Source organism: Aethalodelphis obliquidens, unplaced genomic scaffold, assembly GCF_003676395.1.
Source record: "Aethalodelphis obliquidens isolate GAN/ISIS:26980383/991018 unplaced genomic scaffold, ASM367639v1 scaffold60, whole genome shotgun sequence".
NCBI lineage: Eukaryota > Metazoa > Chordata > Mammalia > Artiodactyla > Delphinidae > Aethalodelphis > Aethalodelphis obliquidens.
In genome coordinates this window covers 4309424-4327766 of record NW_020838004.1, presented here as the reverse complement: position 1 = coordinate 4327766, position 18343 = coordinate 4309424, and the positions used below count along the sequence as shown (strand labels likewise).

The 18343-nt window shown below is 49.6% G+C and overlaps 1 protein-coding gene across 8 annotated transcripts in view; it reads right to left on the bottom strand.

Moving 5' to 3' along the window:
• Positions 1–18343, bottom strand: part of AMOTL1 (angiomotin like 1) — a 176249-nt gene that overhangs the window by 2829 nt on the left and 155077 nt on the right. For all 8 annotated transcript variants that reach the window (XM_027087773.1, XM_027087772.1, XM_027087777.1 and 5 more), the window contains 5 exons: positions 12479–12669; positions 8777–8902; positions 7477–7703; positions 4170–4445; positions 1–3083 (listed from right to left, as the gene is read on the bottom strand). The exon at positions 1–3083 is cut by the window's left edge and continues 2829 nt beyond it. In XM_027087773.1, the coding sequence (XP_026943574.1) occupies positions 2977–3083; positions 4170–4445; positions 7477–7703; positions 8777–8902; positions 12479–12669 (927 nt within the window). In that variant the 3' untranslated portion in view covers positions 1–2976. The remainder of the gene's footprint in view (positions 3084–4169; positions 4446–7476; positions 7704–8776; positions 8903–12478; positions 12670–18343) is intronic.

Here is an 18343-nt window from a genome sequence, read left to right as displayed (position 1 = left end):
TGTGTGTGTGTGTGTGTGTGTGTGTGTGTGTGTGTGTGTGTGTGTGTCTAGGAGTGCACACATCACATAGAGGGGACAGAGCGGGTCAAGCCGTGGCACTTATCATCCCCAAGTCAGAGGCAGTCCAGCCTGTGGCGAAGGCACAGCTCCTCTCCCAAAGCCTCGGCTCAGATCCCAGCCTCTCCTGGGGGAGGGACTTGACCTCCTGAGCCCCAGTTTCCTCCTCTGTGAAACAAGGATGATAAACTCGCCCCTGCTCCCATGTGGTCCGAGGACTCATTAAAAGGGACTTACCCCAGTGCTTGCATAAAGTTGGCACTAAAAAAACGGAGCTAGGATTATTTTCTGAAAATCCAGTGAGATCATATATTGTCAACGGCCAGAACACACAGTGGGAGTTCAGTAGCTGCATTTCTCTTAAATGCAAGCAAGGCTTCGAGCTATGAAGATGAAAAGTGTCAGGGCCCACAAAAGAAGACATTTCAAAACTATAGGTCCCTCTTCTTACGGAGGAGTCTTAGCAGGTTAGAAGAAAGAAAGATTAAGGACTACAGCACAACTGAAAAATGGTGACGTCTGTTTGCATTCTGACAATTAACACGCCTGGCAACTCGGGGGACCAAGGAAAGCAAATGAGCCTTGTGCCTGAGCTGCCAACGAGATGTGCTGGGGCGTAAAGATGAGGCTTTGCGGGAAACTGGGCTGCGGCTGTCACTCTCACCCGTTTCTAGGGGACACAGCCCATGTTTGGGGTAGCCCAGACACGGATGATGGGGGCTCGCAGAGGTGACGTGCCCTCTTATTTCTAGACGTTTTCTTTCCATCCCCCACGTTAATCAGGGGTCAAAGTGTCCTTAAGAGAGTTAGTTGCCATCAACTGAGCCTCATCACCTATAAAAAGTGATGGGGAACTGAGACTGAGACGGAGATCCCTCTGCCCCATCCCTGCCCCGACGTGTCCATACTCACCTGGCCCCCACACCAGCCATGGGGCCTCACCGCTCCCTCCTCACACCCAGGGCTGCTCTGGTTTCCCAGCGATGCTTAACGTAGGACCGCAGAAGGCAACAGGCGTGATGCACGGCGCCTACCGCAGAGCAGGGCTTGAGCAGCACCCGTTCTGCTTACTCTCCTGACCACTAGGCAGCTCAGAGGCCCCCCGGGCAAAGCCATCGGTTTCCTTCCCCAACTCTCCGTCTCCAGCTCACACCTCTGTCATCCTTCCGCCACCTCAATTTGGGGAGGCTTCACCCAGGTTACACTCCAAAGACCAACTCTAAAACGAGCCACCCAAGCAAAATTTCCTAAGTGACGCTGTCTTCAGGGCTTCATCTGGGTGGGACTTGAAAAAGCCTCAGACCTCGGGCTTTTTTTCTTTTTTCTTTCCTTAAGTAAGCATGAGGAAAGGGAGCTGGGAAAACACAGATCCGGCTACCCTGCAGGGAGAAAACTATCAGGGCCCTGCGTGAGCATCTGACGGCCTGACTAGCTTCTCTCTTCTGATCCAGCCCCTTCTAGATTTGTAAAGAAAGCCGATATCTGAGTATCTGAGGAGTCTGATGGGAAACCTTACAGCACAGTGATGAGGCCCACGACCTCACTCACTCCTGGCTCTTTGACCTGGTGTTTCCGTCTTACTTTGGACAAGTTGCTCCCAACTGAAATCCTGAAAAACCTGACCACACTGTATAGATACTGGCCTGTTAGGTTACAAAGCAAGTTCCTGGCAGGGCAGAACTGATGTGCTGACACACACGTGCTGACGGTCACAGAGTCTGCGCGCTCATCAACAATGCCCAGAGGGATGCGAGGGGCGGGCAGAGCGGTGGCCACAAACAGTAGAAAGCGGGAGTGCCTGGGGAGATTCTAGATGCCACCAAGTCAAGTGTCACTTGCTTCCCGGAGTGCAGTCCTGAAAGTCCTACCTCAACAGAGCAATGAGGTGGAGATACCAAGCTCCACCCAAGAGCTGATGTGAGAGAGAAAAAAGTCGGGGCCGTGAGCTTAATGCAGGACGTCACAGGGCTCATGGATCTTCCGCCTAGTCGGAGCTTCCCTAGTTCATGGCCAGAATGAGATCAACCACTGCAGCCCAACTCCTCAAAGGTGGAGGAAGCAGCCAGGGGACCCGCCATGTGGCTTTGTCCCACTGGTCACGATGAATGATGAACGTTCAGTTACTGCTCTGATAAACCCCAGAACAAAGGAATTCTGTCATGGCTTGTTGCAAAAGGGAAAAAAAAAAAGGAAGAAAAAAAGGGTAAAATTAAAGAGTATGAAGCAGAGACAGAGGTGAACTCAGAGAAGTGAGGGAGGAGGCACACCAGGACCAGAAAGCTCCCGTCCTGTTTAGAAAATACTGCTCAATCCAGAAAAGCTAAGATGTCCAAACCAAGCAGGTAATGAGGTGAAGATGGCCTTTTAAATTCCCCATCACCCTGGACATTTCTCCTCCCTGCCACACCCACATGCATTCACAGGACACCCCATGGAGGGCACAGGTGAGATTATTACGTTATATCAAGACGGACTCTCCGAGATTCCTAGGAGGTTCTTCTGAAACAAAACAAGCTAAGAGGCAAGGAGAATGGGCGTATTTCAAGGAAGATCCATGCCCAGGTTTATCTGTTTATAACCAGAGAATGGGTGTACACAGACCCTCCCCAAGAGAGACATTTTCTGTACAACGGAAAAATTCCATTTCCTATTTCTTCTTTGTTTCCAAACCTACATGCACCTTCTCTCTTCCACCATATGCAGTAAAAATCCACGACATCCTCTTCATTTTCAGTCATGTAGGCCTCCTGCTTTTGTTTTGTTTTTAACATTTATAAAAAGTGTTCTCATTAATCTGAAATCCTGATCAGTTCAAATCATTCCTGATTTCCCATCCACAACCTTCTTGATCTTTCTTTCTCTTTGCCACGTTCCTTGCTCATCAAAGTTCTGTTGCAAAATTCAACAGGGATGCCGGTGTTAGATGAGAACTTCCATCATCTCCCCGTCAGGGAACTCGGGCTTGTGGAGCAAGCTGCTGACGCGACCTTTGTGGTCAGGTGACTTCCCGTGGCCAGGAGAATTCTCTGCCAAACAGAAGGGACACATTAGCAGCCTGTTCCCCAGCAGGAGCACAGCCTTCCCAGCCCTCTCTAAAACGGAACCATTTAAGTACCACCCCTCACCATCGGTGCATGCAGGTAAGGCCGTAGTGCCCAGCCCATGGTGGACCAAAGCTAAATGACTGGCCCTGGGATTCGGACACAAAGAACAGAACTAGGACGTGATGGGAGAGGTCTGAGTGGGTGAAAGTGGCATCGGGACTTGGTGCAGAGCCCTCACCCCCGCTCTCCTCCTCTCCTCCAAACTATCACGTGCACGCCACGAGCCAGGTCCCTGTCACATGTTCCCTGCCTTCCTTGCAGAAGAGCATCCCAAGGATTAAATCTCCGAAAATAACATTGTGTTTACTTGTCTACTTTGGAGGATAAACACAGGGAACCCCTTTGGAGGAAACAATTCATTTATGCCCAGTAGCTCCCACCTCCTCCTCACCCCATGACTACGAACAGTCCAAAGCCACTTCTGGACTCATCGCCAAGCTCCTCCTAAGCTGTCTTCTCTTAAATATTTGACGGCACCTCCTTAGAACTGGCCTGAGTACTGGGCCAGTTCGCCTACTTTAAATCTACCTTCTCCTTCAATCAGGAGGTGCTCTCGACCCCGAATCCTTGACGAGTAAACACCTTGAAGGCAATGTCTTTGTACCTGTTGGTCTTGATGGACCTGGTGGTGCCTGGTATCAGCTCTCAAATATACTGGGGGCGGGAGGGGGGGGGCGGGGAACTAATTCCCTAACGTCCCCTGGAGCGTCTGTCTGCACACCTTCTGGGGAAGGGCTAGTTACAAAGCATACACTAAAAGGACAGATGCAACTTGTGGACTCCTTTAAATGGTACTAAGTGAGGAGTCTCTACACACATTTTAATTCCAGAATAATAAAGGGCATGCAGAGCCTAAATGCATTAGGGTAACCATAATCATAAGATAACCCGTAAAGTCAGAGTTGACTGGGAGCCCTGCTCCCTCCCCAGCTCAACGAAAGCCTCCCCCTCTCAGGCCAGGGAGCGCTGAGGATCCCCGGAGCGTGAGAGGAGGCGGGGACCTCATACCCAGCTTCTCTGCCGTGCCCTTGGCCGCTGGGTGCTTCAGGACCGGGCTGTTGGAAGGGGTTCCGCTCAGCCGGCCGCGCGTGGGCAGGGAGGCCACACCGGGCCAGAAGAGCTCGGCGCTCTTGTCCGTCTGTGTGCTGCTGTCCTTGCTGCCTGTCTTCGCGTGGGCGCTGCTGGCCGAGGTGACAAGGGCCGCAGGAAATAGCGCTGTGGCAGGCGGGGTGGGCAGCACGGGGGCGGATGCGTGTTCATGGGGCTCCTTCCCCAGCAGCAACCCTGAGGGCAGAAGAACAGCTTTTTCAATGCCATTCTTTAAAAACAAAACCAAAACACCTAGTCTGGGGCGGGGGGGGGGGGGGGGGGAGGAGTTGTCAAGTAAATTGGTTCTAATATAATGTGACAAATGATAGGACACTATTATTCTCAGGGTGCTATGGAAGAATGGAGAAGAGGCGCCTTATAGGCAGAGTGCCGAGGGGTGAGGGCACTCCTGCAAAGTGTTCTAGAGGCGATGCTTGCTTTACCTAATATGGCCCAGGAGGGCTAGTCCTGGGCAGTGGCTGTGCGCTTCAGAAAACCTGAAGGCTTCCCTGCTCCTAGACACGGTCCCATCGGCCTGATGCTGTGCCTAAGAGCCCCCGACACCCCTCCGCTCTTGGTAACGGATGGTCTCCTACAGGCCCTGGGTCAAAACAAACACGCTTCCTGGTCAGGGCAACACAGAGCTGTGTACAGTATTCCCCAAAGAGATCCTTGCAATGGAGAGCCATGTCCTCCAAGAAGCAGAAAGCCAGCTGGGCTCCTGGGAAGGACCACTCAGCCCTCTTCTCCCTCCCTGCCCGCCCCAAGAGCAGAGAGGCTGGGGCAGGAAGAGGGCGGGCTGGCTGGGGAAAAGGGAGGCATGATGCGCTGTGGTGTCCCTTTTCCTCAATGTCTTCCTACAAAGCTGGACAGAACAGTCACTGTTATGATGGTGAAATACGGCCCACGTTCAGAACAGTGCCAGCACTCCGGAACACTAGCCTGTAGAAAATGCGGTAAGCACAATCGAGCGTCTGTTCACTTATTTAATGAGCCAGCAATTCATAACGTCTCTTTGCCAGGGCTATTTCAAGATGCCCATTCATAACAGAATGCAACTCAATCCAGTCTGTCTACAGCAACGCTTCTCAAAATGTAATGTGCAGGGCTTCCCTGGTGGCGCAGTGGTTGGGAGTCCGCCTGCCGATGCGGGGGACACGGGTTCGTGCCCCGGTCCGGGAAGATCCCACATGCCGCGGAGCGGCTGGGCCCGTGAGCCATGGCCGCTGAGCCTGCGCGTCCGGAGCCTGTGCTCCGCAACGGGAGAGGCCACAACAGTGAGAGGCCCACGTACCGCAAAAAAAAAAAAAAAAGTAATGTGCCTATCAATTACTTGGATATATTGTTAAGATGAAGATTCAAGTCAGTGGGTGGGGCCTGAGAGTCTGCTTCTCTAAGAAGCTCCCAGGAGAGGGTGGTCCAAGGCTGTGGTCCAAGGACCAAGGGTCCAAGGGTCCGAGGACCACGCCTTGAGTAGCGGGGGCTTTGGCTAGGTGCTTCACACACATCATCTCATTTCATACGAGGTAGGGCATGTTGTTATCCTTTGTCTTACAGAAAAGGAAATGGAAGCTTGGAGTAATAAGTATCTCACAGTGAGAAGTATCAATAGCAGAAATGGGATTGGAACCCAGCTGTGCCTGCCTTTAAGTCCACTCTGTGTTCTTGCCACCTCATCGCCCTGTCTGGTGAAAAGCCACCGTCTGGCAAGGATGTTCTGTGGAACCAGGTCACTGGCCTGTCTTCTCCCCTGGGAGCCCCTGAGCCATCAGGAAGGTATGTGTCATCACCTCTACCTCCTTCCAGAGCCCCTCAGGCAAGAGACTGTGGAAACACTTTGGGGACTGTGCACTGTACCTTTGCGAATTGACTGTGTGCCTCTGCCTGGAACCTCAGAGGGCCCCGCTCTGTTTTTGTGACACGTGGACACCAATCACAATAACGAGGAGGAACACCAGTGCAGAGAACACAGCAACTCTTCCCGCAGCCGGGTCCTCTGGCTCCCAGGCCTGGTTGAGACACATCAGATGCTAAGGGTACAGGCACAGACCCCAGGGAAATGCCTGCCTGGGTGGATGTCACAGACTGGCCTCTGCCAGGGAGGTTTCTATGCGAGCTGCGCACGTTCAGACTCCCCTACCAGGCCTGCCTGAGCGCCGCTTCCAAGGCTCTCTAACTGGGGTGGGGAGCTAAGCGTCCTTGGGAGGGTCTTTGAAGATCCCAGCTGCTGTCCACACACGTCCTCTTTGAAGTGCATTTCCTTGGAGGGCAGGGGCTGCAGAAGTAACCCGTGGGGGAACTTCAAACAGAGATTGTGGCTGGGTGCCTTTGATCACCCCAAGTCTGTCACGTTCGTTCTGGAAGCTCTTATCCCCTTTGGCACGAAGCAGCCAGGCTCCTCTGGGGTTCTGTTTTGAGAAAAACAGGCTCTCGGCTCCTTAGATAAACAAAACACACTCTGAGCCGGGGAAATGCATCAAAGAAGGGCCAGGCCCCTGGGGGTGTGGAGTGCCGGGGACAAGAGCGGAGGATGGGCTGCCTGCGAGCCGGGCGGCTCTGCCGCTGCTCTCCAGACCCAGCCAGCCTCCATCACCCCAGGAAACGTGTTCATGGCTGAGACCACACGTCTGCAGAACTCTCCTCAACGTTCTGCCTGTGTAACAACAATCCAGCCAAACCACTGCCGCCAGAACTTTGCACTCGAGAGCACTGCTTCCCGAGTGCTTTCTCTCCATCATCTCATTTTGCCCTTGCCATGACCCCATGGGGTACAGCAGGGCAGACACCTCCGGGCACCGCCCTGCTCTGCGAGACACAGAAGCAGAGGTGGAGCAGTCTTACCACTGGTCTGGGGCAGAGCCAACTTCAGAGGCCTGAGGTCTCTGGGTTTTTCCCATTAGAACATTTTACATTAAGGGTCACCTCAGCTTTCAACAATGATGATGATAATTACGATGTGAATCAACCCGTGGTGAACAGCGACTCTGGTGGGGTCGTCTTTGCTTCCACCACCAAAGTGTGACTGATTATCCTTCCCCGCTTTACATAGAGGAAACTGAGGCTCGGGAATACTCAGTATTTCTGCTTTCACGAAAGCGTGTCTGAACTCCTTTGGCCAGAGGAGATGCCTCTCAATGTTTGTGTAATGCTTCTCTTCAGTCTCACCTCAGGAGGGGCGGGACTTGCCTGAGGGGGCGGGGCTCGCCTGGGGAGGGACGGGGCTCACCTATGCTCCCCTTCCAGGTCTTCTCCTCCTTCCTCTCCTCGGCTAACTGGCTGCTGGTGAGCGAGGTCTGGCGGGAGTGAGTCCCAGTGGCTGCAGCGATGGACGGGACAGAGCGAGCGGGCCGCAGGCTGGAGGAGTCCGTCTTCCCGGCGTCTTTACGGGATCGCTGCTGGAGGACCTTAATCATGGCATCCTTCTCTATGATTTTGGCATGGAGATTTTTAATACTGTGTAACAAAACAAAACAGTCATGATCAAAAGCCATTTGGCTAGAATAACATGAATATTTCTCTCAGGATGCCCAGGGACTTTAATTATAATTCAAGGACAGAGAGTTAAGCGCAGTGGAAGTCTTCAGTTACAATCTCCAAATTGTAGAAGACGGATCTTTTGTAGTAGCTGAAAAGGGTGCACCTTCTCTGGCCCCTCAGGAGACTCTGGGATGTCCTGGGACCCCAAGGACACACAGTTTGAGTGACCACGGCCACCCAGCAGGGACCTCCTGGACTGAACTGTGTCTAGGACCCTGGCAGTGGGAGGCATGGAGAAGCAGTAGGAAAGCACACAGACTCAAGGCTCACACAGGGTGGGCTGCTCAGGAGGGTCCATTTCCCTATTTTCTGAGGCAAAAGAAAAATAGACGGACAGGTTTTCTGTGAGAAGCTGTTTTTTCCTCCCTGAAGGTCAAAGATGAGAATCAGAAAACACGTGAGTTCTTTTCACAACCCAAATAGTAACTTGCTGAGCTTACCAACGACTCAGCCACTCAGTCCTATTTTCACATCTGCAAAATGAGAAGCTCAGCTTCCCAGGGCTCCGCGGGGAGGGCTGGGGGTGGGCGGCAGGCTAGCTCCATTATGTCACCAAGCCCGTTGGACGTCTTGTTTAGTCCATGAGAAGAATGCATTAGCTATATAAGTTCTTTATTTCTGGCTGGAATACATAAATCCTGGCTCAAAATCTCTGAGACTTTGGAATATGATGTTTCCCCTGTCCAGCTGGTAATGTCTAGAATGTTGTAGAGACAGACACCCAGAAAACACATGGGCATCTAAATTCTTGTTATTAGCCTGCATCTGACATGAAATTAGCCCCCAGAGACTTCAGGCTCCAGGCCCGTTGTCGAGTAGACTCTTTTCCTTCTCTCTGGGGCAGGGTGGGAGGGAGAACTCAAGCTTGAAGCTGTTCAGAACAGGAAAGGGCTGAAGTGTGAGTGCAAACATCAGGCTGGCGGCCCCACTGGGGTCTTGAGGGAAGTGCCCAGAGTGGAGCCTGGTGGCCGCGCACAGCTGTCCCTTACGTGTACTCCATGTCCTGACATCTCCTGGTGGCCTGCATCACTTCCCCCTCCTCCTGCCAGATGTGGGCCTCCAGCGAGCTCTCGCCATAGCTGCCGTTCCTCGAGTGGTTGATGATCGTCGTGTCCCTGGCAACACAGGATACACACAGAGAATGACGCTCGTGGGGAGGGGTCCAAGGGTGCCACACTAAAAGTATCTCTCCACAGACTCCTTCAGCCCTTGCCCTCTCCTAAATCCTGGCCAATTCTCTCCCTAAATTGCTAGAACTAAGATAGTATCTAAGGAAAACAAAATAAAACCCCCAGATCCAAACCCCCTGCCCCTTCTACTGATGACATTGAATTCTAAGCTATGTGGCGTGCTCTGAAGACGGACACTACTGCACATCTGCAGGTTTAACCTACTGACATGTGGATACTGATATTACCACAACGGTTAGTATTTCTATGCTTGTAATCTTCCATACTCACTTCTCCTTTCTCACTTTCTCAATCAGAGTTAAAGTTTTATTTCTATTTCTCACCCATATAGCAGCTATTTCAAGTATGTTACAGTCAATGGGGACTCAGTAAATCCTTGAAACGGAGACTGGCCCTCCCGGACAGCGAGGCTCCGGCTGAAGCCCCCTTCACGTTCGCATTCGAGCTCTCATCGCTTTTATGAGCCCCTGCCTAGGATTCAGCTCCGTTCAGAGTGACAACCGTGCTGGGCAGCAGGGCACAAAGATGAGGAAGACACACACCCTGTCCTTGGAAAGTCTAGTCGAGGGGAGGGACAGACAGAGGGAGACTGCAAAGCAGTGTAGCCGGGAACAGATGCCTGACTGAAAACCACTGGTCAAAGGTAACTGTTCCTCCTGCCACTGGTTTTGTCAATTTAATTACTCCTAATTAATGACGACGGGTAAAAACAAGATAATTGCGCCATCTAAGTGATCCAAGTATCTCTTAGGCTGAAAGGCCCAAAATGTCTCTGATCAGTGAATCTTAAACTAGTAAGAAATCATCCAGCCAAATATTTCACATCCCTTTAACTTCATATTCCAGTGTTACAATCATATTCATATTTAAAATCTTACAGCTCTTTTCTAGAACACCCAAAAAAGCAAAAAAGGGGGCCTTTCTTTTGTCTCTTTTAACAACAGCTATCCATGAACGAGTGTTTCCTTCATGCCTGGGCCTGCGTGAAGCATGCTACCCGTGGTATCTCGTTTAGTTCTCTCAGGAACTTGTGCAGGAGGCATTACTATCCTCATTTCAAGATGAACAAATGGGTGACCTTGCGAGAACACCCAGTTAGTGAAGGTGGAAAGGGATTCAAATCCAGATATCTCTGACTCCAAAGTCCATGCCCATAACCATCACTCTACACTCCCAAGTCTCCTGTATCTTCATGAAGAAGGCCTCAGCAAAGGTACATGAATGATAAAATAAACCAATGAAGAGGGCACATGTGAGAATGCGGCTAAGTGCAAACTGACTGAAAACAAATCAGAAAGCCAAATAACACAGAAAACCAGCGAAATGCTTTAAACATACTGACAAAATTATAAATTCACTGCATGGTACACAAAAATCATCAATATAGGAATTAGTGGCCAGAAACATTTTCAACCGATTATTTTTTGGAGAATTTAGGTAGAGATGGAGACAAATTTAAAAATTCATGTTTATAGCGTCAAGGACGGCAGGTACAACTAGACGAAAATGACTTCGAAGGTAAATACACACAGCTCTCAGCAAAATATTACATTACTTTGAAATGCTCAAAAAGTTTCAAAAGCTTCTCCACCCACACAAAATAGGCCCAGCCTCTCAATCTTCTGATCAGTGGTGCCAAAATGCACCAAGACGGCAAAATCAGCTGGTATACAAATATCACTGCCTGTAAACATGAAGTATGCAGCAGTAGCTGAAAAGTCACAAACCTAATGGCCGGAAATAGCCATTTTTACCAATTTTTATGTAGCCATTTAGACCTAGGCAATAAGAGCTTAGAATTTTGACCTTTCTCAAAAATTCTTCCGTTTCCTTTTCTCCCTTTTTGTCCACAGAAAAGCAATGCTAAACTATAGAGGTCTTCTTTGAAAAGAACATTAAGATTGGAGCTAAAAACATGACCTCCTCTGAACTGATTTTTCCCAAGACTGTGGGAAGCAGTGGTCGGTAGAGGGGAGGGTAGTTCCCCATGGAACCGTTAGATGCTCAACGGATACATGTGGAAGCAAAGAATGGGGGAAGGCAGGGATGGTGGAAAGGGTCCCCAGCCATCCATCCATCTATCCATCCAGGACTTCAAACAGAAAAGAGGAGGAGAGCAACAGGGCTGGGTAAATCCCAAAGGATTATTCTCTGAGGGCAAGAGGTGTTTCCCCTGCTCGAAGGATGACGGCCAAGGCTGGGCCTAGCACAGCGTGAGCGGGGCTGACCATCTGTGCACTCTGGCTGGTTCTACTCACGACATCCCCCCACCCCCATCCTGTGCCCAACCAGGAGTCTCATGCCTCAGACCAGTTCATTCCCCTACTTCTTTTACATTCAAGTCCCATTCGTCCTAGGACCCCAAGCATGCATTGACCTGATAAATCAAAAGAGCTGAGACAACAATGACCCATAAAGGCCCTGGGTCACGCTTCCAAGGTAACGCACTTACATTGTTATTGGGGCTTTAGTGTCCTCCCAAGGGAATATGGTCTGGTTTCCTGCTCATAACCAGACAAGAATTATAATTTCCATTTCAGAAACTGGGTAAGTTCTGAATGAAGTGACACTCAGAAAGGCTGGTGCAGTCACACACCTATAGTCCGCAGCAGAGGGACAATTCAATGCTCAATATATTGAATAACTTATGGGTGAAAAGCAGGGCTGGTAGAGCGCACAGCCACGCACGTCAGGCGAGGTCCAGCGGTCAAGGGAAACTACCTGCTCATTCAGACAAAGGTAGAGCTTAACGGGATTATTTTGTGAACTATCGAGCATTCCGAGCTAATTGTTAAAGAAAAAATAAGGCTGTGTGCCTGCAACAAAGGAGATAAAGCAACAGAGGCAATAACTGACAGCAGCAGCAAACGACTGCAAACCAAGTGAAATCAGGCTTTAAGTCAGACAAATTTCAACACTTACTACCAGTGTGATCTGGAATAAACCACTGCATCTTTCTAAGCCTCATTTCTTCACCTACAAAATGAGGATAGTAATAGTTTCCACTCTCAGGGCTGTTATGAGGATTGCATATTCTTGTCTGGTCCATGAAACATACCCACTGTTTCAAAGAGCATAAAGTATACTTTCCCAGCATCAGTCTTAAAGATCACGTAGTACTCCGCTGTGTGGATGGAGTTGAAATTATTGAATGAATCCCTCTTGTTGGGCTCTACTCTATTTTAAATGTATTGATGTTTTCAACCACACTGGGATAAAAACTTATATAACTTCAGGCACTTATATAATATAATGGTTTCCTTAAGATAAATGTCGAGAACTAGAATTTTGGAACCAAGGGAGAGGTACATATTGCCAAAATCATCCTCAGAAACATTATACCACTTTGCTCTCCAACTTGCACCACAGCCACTTTATAATTATTTTTAACTGTTCTCACTCCCTGGGATGCATCCCTGAACCCCTCTGGACACTCTGTGTTTTACACTCTGTGTTTTTCCAGCTGTGCTTTTCCGAGCAGCACAGTTCCACGGGACTCACCTCTCGGCCGCTGCAGTGGCTGCAGCGTTCATGGCGAAGTGCCGGATGGCGCTCTCCTCTACGTACTTCTGCTCCCACTTGGTCATGTCAGCCTCCAGCGCCAGGATCCGCTCTTCCTTCTCCCTTACAAGTTCCATGAGGGCCGGGGCATTGTATTCCGGCAGGCTGGCTGGCTGGCCGTTTCCGTGTTTCTGGAGATGCGAAAGAAGTAACATCTTTTTTTTTTTTTGGCGGTACGCGGGCCTCTCACCGCTATGGCCTCTCCCGTTGCGGAGCACAGGCTCCGGACGCGCAGGCTCAGCGGCCATGGCTCACGGGCCCAGCCGCTCCGCGGCATATGGGATCTTCCCGGACCGGGGCACAAACCCGCGTGCCCCGCATCGGCAGGCGGACTCTCAACCACTGCGCCACCAGGGAAGCCCAGGAAGTAACATCTTCATGCTGAATCGGGACTATAAAGTAGACCCTGGGTGGGCAGAGTAACCCACGTGGAGCACGCACGGTTCACCCAGATCCCGCAGCACATTCACCCTTGTTCCCTTCTCCAGCACTGATGACCCGAATGCGGGTGGATTCTGACACCATCAACCTCTATCCCCACTTGCTCTATCTCATTTAATTCTCCGGGAGCTCTATAAAACAGAGAGTATTATCCCAATTTTACAGATGGAAAAACCAAGCTGCTGAGAGACTGAATGAACTATTCCTTGTCTCTAAGCTGATCAGTAGCAGGGTCAGGGTTCAAATCCGAGTCTGTCTGCCTATATCCAGCTTTGCATGACAGGAAGTGGTTTGTCCAATGTCTTCCGGTTAAGTTATACCAAGAGCCAGAACAGGAACAAAGTTTGGCTTCCTGGTCTAGGGCACTTTCTCCAGAGTTCAAGGAAGTGATTCAGCTGTTTGCTTCCCCTGAGGCTGGGAGATAGAATGTGAAGGTACAGGAAGTGGGCGTGAGATGCCTTAAGGGCATGCTTGCCCAGCCTCCCATCTGGGCAACAGAAATTAAGACCTGCCCCAGATGGAAGCCCAACAATCAAAGAGGATAATAAACATGAAAGCACTTAATACACTTTAAAGGGCTAAAACCAAAGTACAGTGTTACCAGAAAAACCTCTAAGGCAAGTCAAGCTCATTTTCCAGCCCCTTCTCTCCATCTGTGTCCATAAGAGAGAAGTGTTATTCGGATAACACAACACAAAGCGGCTGTGTTATCTGAAGAGCTCATGAGCTGAGGATATTCACTTTTCAGATTTTCTCACTTCTAACTCTGGGATACTATTTCCTCTAAACAGATGACTTAGAGGACAAGGAGGTTTGACTTTCTGGCCAGTGGTGGAGGTGGGTCATCTCGGGAACCCGGGGTTAGGAGACCAGTCGGGCCTAAGCTACTCAAGGGGAGAACGATTTCATCCCAGCTCTTCTCTGTCCTGGGACGTGCATTCCCCTCCTATTTCCCAGTGATCACAAACTTGAAATGCAGGGTTGTTTGCAAGGTGAGAGGTACCTTTCACCCTGAACCGCATAAATTACCCAGAGCAACAGCTGGGCATTTGAACTGCACTGCTGGAATCTAATCCCACCAGAAAGAAGAGAACAAACAGGCCTACGGGCTTTTTGTAAACCATATGCTTCTATTTGATTCTTGAAAGCTACAAATACAAGTCATTCTAGGATCCAGTGGTAGCTGGCCAGTGGCCGGCATTTAAGCCGGAATAGACTGGAGAGCGTGTACCTGTCCTCATCAGCCTGCATAGGAAGTCACCGACCCCATCAAGCCAGGCACCCGGCCTCAGGGCAGGAGGACAAACAAACCAGTCCACTGAGATGAGAAACTACCCTGCTTTGAGAAACTTTCCAAGAAAAAGATCCCACAGCCTCACTTAGCTGCCATCAATGTTTTCTATCCAAATCCCTTGTGTTGCCACCTCGGCTGGTGACCTGCTCAGGTCCTTAAGAGCTGTTTAAATAAATGCAAGAATTTAGACCCTCAAGAGTTCAGAGATAGCACAGTCTAACGGGTACATACATTGCCCAGAAAAACAGATTAAGGGTCAGGCAGGCCAGCTTTTGCTGCCCGTTCAGCTAGTCACCAAATATTTACTAGGCACGCACCCTGTGCAGGGGATATACCACAGTGACCAATACAGATAAAAATCTTTGCCCTCAGCGTGTTCACCTGGGAGAAAGGCCTAAATTTGCTACATGACCTTGGGCTGGTCTCTTAGCTGCCCTGGACCTTGTTTTGCCCTTCAAGAACATTCCCCACTTCTTTCTTCTACCTCCTAAGACTACTGTGGAAGTAAGACGTGAAAATTACTTTCAGCTCTTTTCCAAAAAGAAAAGATTGTGAGTTCTTAAAAATGTTAATTTTCCTTCCTCTTTTACCATTATTTCTATTTCACTTCCCCCCAACTTCTAGGAATGCTTAAGTACCACACTTTGCCTCCCAAAGTAGGGGGAGATTACTTCTAATAACAGAACCTGTTCATTGAGAGCTGCTCTTTCCTGCTGGTCCTAGTGTCCTGACCTATCTTCCCTCTCCGACCTTCTCAGTCCAGCCACACTTGTCACTTTTTTTTCAATGGGATTGGAAAAGTTGGAGTAACTTGGGCACCAAAGATGCCCTAAGCCATCAAATGACCCTGAAGGTAATGAAGAGAAGAACAACAATGATAGTTATTCTTCCTTCACCAAGTGCTAAGTGTCAGGCACTGTGTAAGTACTTTGTGCAGATTTTCTTATTTTTAGTTACAAGTATATGGTAAATATAAGTTATGTGCCCCATTTTAGAGACAAGGAAGTGAAGGCTCAGAAGGATCCCTTTTGTAGTAGGAGGAGAAGGCAGCCTAACCCCCGAGCCTATGCTCTGACTCAGTTCACGATTCCATGCCACTCTGCTCACCTCCAGCCTACCCACCCTTCTGGAAGGTTCCAGAAGAAATAACTTGCAGGAGTAACTGGAGCTCACTTGGGGGCTCTGTGTGGAGAGGGCCGGGTGGAGAGGCTCAGCTGTGTCCTGGCGTGGGTCCACGGCAGAGCCCTTGTGTGGGGTGTTGCTTCAAAAGTGCTCTAAGCTGTTCTCTCAATGGTCCCTTCAGAATGATTCTCTATGGGAAGAGGCAGGCAGTGTGGGCTCACTGCTTTGTGGAGGGGAGAGATGACAAGGGGCTTTATTTATTTTGTGTGACCTCAGTACGCCTTCTAATGGGGTCAGGTAAATGCCTCGGTGACCCCGGAGTGAAGGAGCAGTGTGCGAGGTGGGTTGCCCACATCCGGGGTGGACACATGTGTGAGCTCCTCAGACTAAATAGAGGAAGCAGATCAGAGAGGCAGAGTTTCTCGGGTGACCCCACGCGCCAGGGTGGATGCTGGTCACCCCTGCTGGGGGCCAGCGGAACTGCGATCACCACACTTGTCCACAGACTCCAGGCAGGAGTTGAACCAAACTATAGTATTGGCCACGTGGAAGTATTAAGGTATTTTGGTGGACTTCTTTGTCACAACACTTTTGTCTTTTCTGGTTATAGAATAATGCATGCTCATTGGTAAAATGAGAAAACGAAGTATTAAAGGAAAAAATAAAAAATAATACTCATCTTTTTAATGAGTAGGCAAACGCAGGGAAAAGTAGGGAGATCCCCAAGTGCCTTTCATAACAGAAGAGACAGATTAACACTCTCATTAAAAAAACAATTGTAGTATTATTTTAAAGAGATGCTGGGCAGCAAAGTTCTGTTTAAAGATTGTCTCCCCACTCTCTGGTCTCATGTCAGCCGTACACATCTAGGGATCTGCTGTCAGCTCCCGAAGACAAGTCCAAAATGCAAGCCACGTAATTCCCCAGGACAGCCCTGATTCTGAAACTTCTGTCCCCCACAGGCAGCCGAAATCTGACAGCATCCTTTACAAACAGTGGGAAAGCTGTGTTTGCTGCTCTGAGGAAAAAAATGGGCCTGAGTGTGTGTGGGTCTGAGTGTGCATACGGGAATGGTCCTCTGTGGCAATAGAGAAATTTTTCAAATAATGTTTCATTCACATTTCTTCTTGAAACACAACAAGGATAATGGAGCTGAGTCTGGTTTCTTTCATCCCCCCTTTTTTTTCTTAAAGAAAAAGACATCTTGCAAAACTAAATGTTGATGATAATGTACAGGAAGACATTCTTATACATTTTGGATAAATTGGTATATTTACTTTGTAGAGTGATCTGGCAATATCTAGTGATGTTTTGCATATCCATTTGTTATCCAGAAATCCATTTTTAAGTATATCCTCTTGGGAAGCTCTTACATTTTTTTGCAAGGAGACATGTAAAAAGGCAGCTCATTAGAGTACTGCCTGCAACAGCAATACCACTGGCACAAATCCCAAAAGCAATCAATGGGAGAGATATAGTTTAGAATACGTATAGTAGCTGAAATGAATGAAGAGTCTGTTTTCATAGCACTCAAAATAGAAGATCCAGGGATACGTAATTTAACTATAGGGTGTGGGTGGCACATTAACTGGAAAAGAACATTCTTTTTTGCTCTAAATACTGAGATGTGCCCATTCTGTCAGCCAAAGACTCATAAATACCCACCAGGTGCCAGCACAGTACCAGACACCAGAGAGCCTGCCCTCCAGTTGGAGAACTTCAGATCTCAATAACGGAGCAACAGAAAATGGCTGAAGGGTGGCCCTGAAATGCCAGAGAATGCGGCACAGGTTAGAAGGATCAGAAGTCCAGAGACAGACTCACTTTTCCCTGTGAGCTATCAACTAAGCCAAGTTGGTAGGGGCCTGGGTAGGCTCCTTGATTTTCTGGGCAATCTCGCTAACACCTCCATCTCCAGCCAAGTACATACGCCCAGAGGGAACTGTGTGCGCTGCCATGAGAAAGGGCTGAGCTGGCCACAGCATATGCTTTCAAGTGTTTTCAAGTGTTTCAACCATAACCACTATGCCCTATCCACCAGATAATTCCATGGAGTCCTGTGTCGCATTTCCCTGGTTCCAAACTTAGAGCACACTCTTCACCAGCTGCACAGAGGGCTTTGCCCACCACGCTGGCTGATGACACACCAGGAGCCCTTGACCCGCTTGTAACGGAGCCCGGCCCGGCTATAGGACTTCTCCTCTTGCCAAGGCCCACGAGGACCCTGGGCTGGGGTATTTTACTCTGAGTTTATTTGCAGCTGAATTACATGAACAGCTGTTACCAGGAGAAACAGGGAGAGGCAGAAGGACACGGAACTTATGGCCAATATTATTTTCTAGGGATAGTCCTGACTCCTTCCTGTCCTTTACCTCTGAAAACTCACTGATGATCAGGTCCTCCCAATTTCACCCCCGTTCTAGGTCCCCCGTGGATTCCCACTGTCACTACACCCTAGATGACACTAACAGCTTTCGGGCTGGCTCCCCTGACTTCAACATCTGTTCCTCCAGCCCCTCCTCTGACACCACCAGAGGGCTCCTCTCCTGATCCTACAGGAAAAAAAAAATCCAGTCTCTCAACCTGACCAAAAGCCCTCCACAAACTGGACGTTGCCTCCAGCTGGTACGCTCCCCCAGCTGGCTGCCCCCAGCTGTCCGGGACCCACCACGTGCCTCTCATCTCTCTCCTCCACGCATACTCCTCCTCTACCTCTGATGCTTCCCCAAGAATGGCCAACAAACTCATCCTTCGAAGTCCAACCCAAATGTCCTGCGCTATGAAGCCGTCTGCACTCGCATTCCCCCATACCCAGCCCCCAGGGGTCACCACTTTCTCCCTGTCAAGACGTTTGTCTCTCCAGTGAGTGGACTTACTGGTTCCTCCACTGGCCTCTGTGCTGGACCACGGAGGACAGCAAGCTCTCGTTTACCCCTGAATCCTCAGGG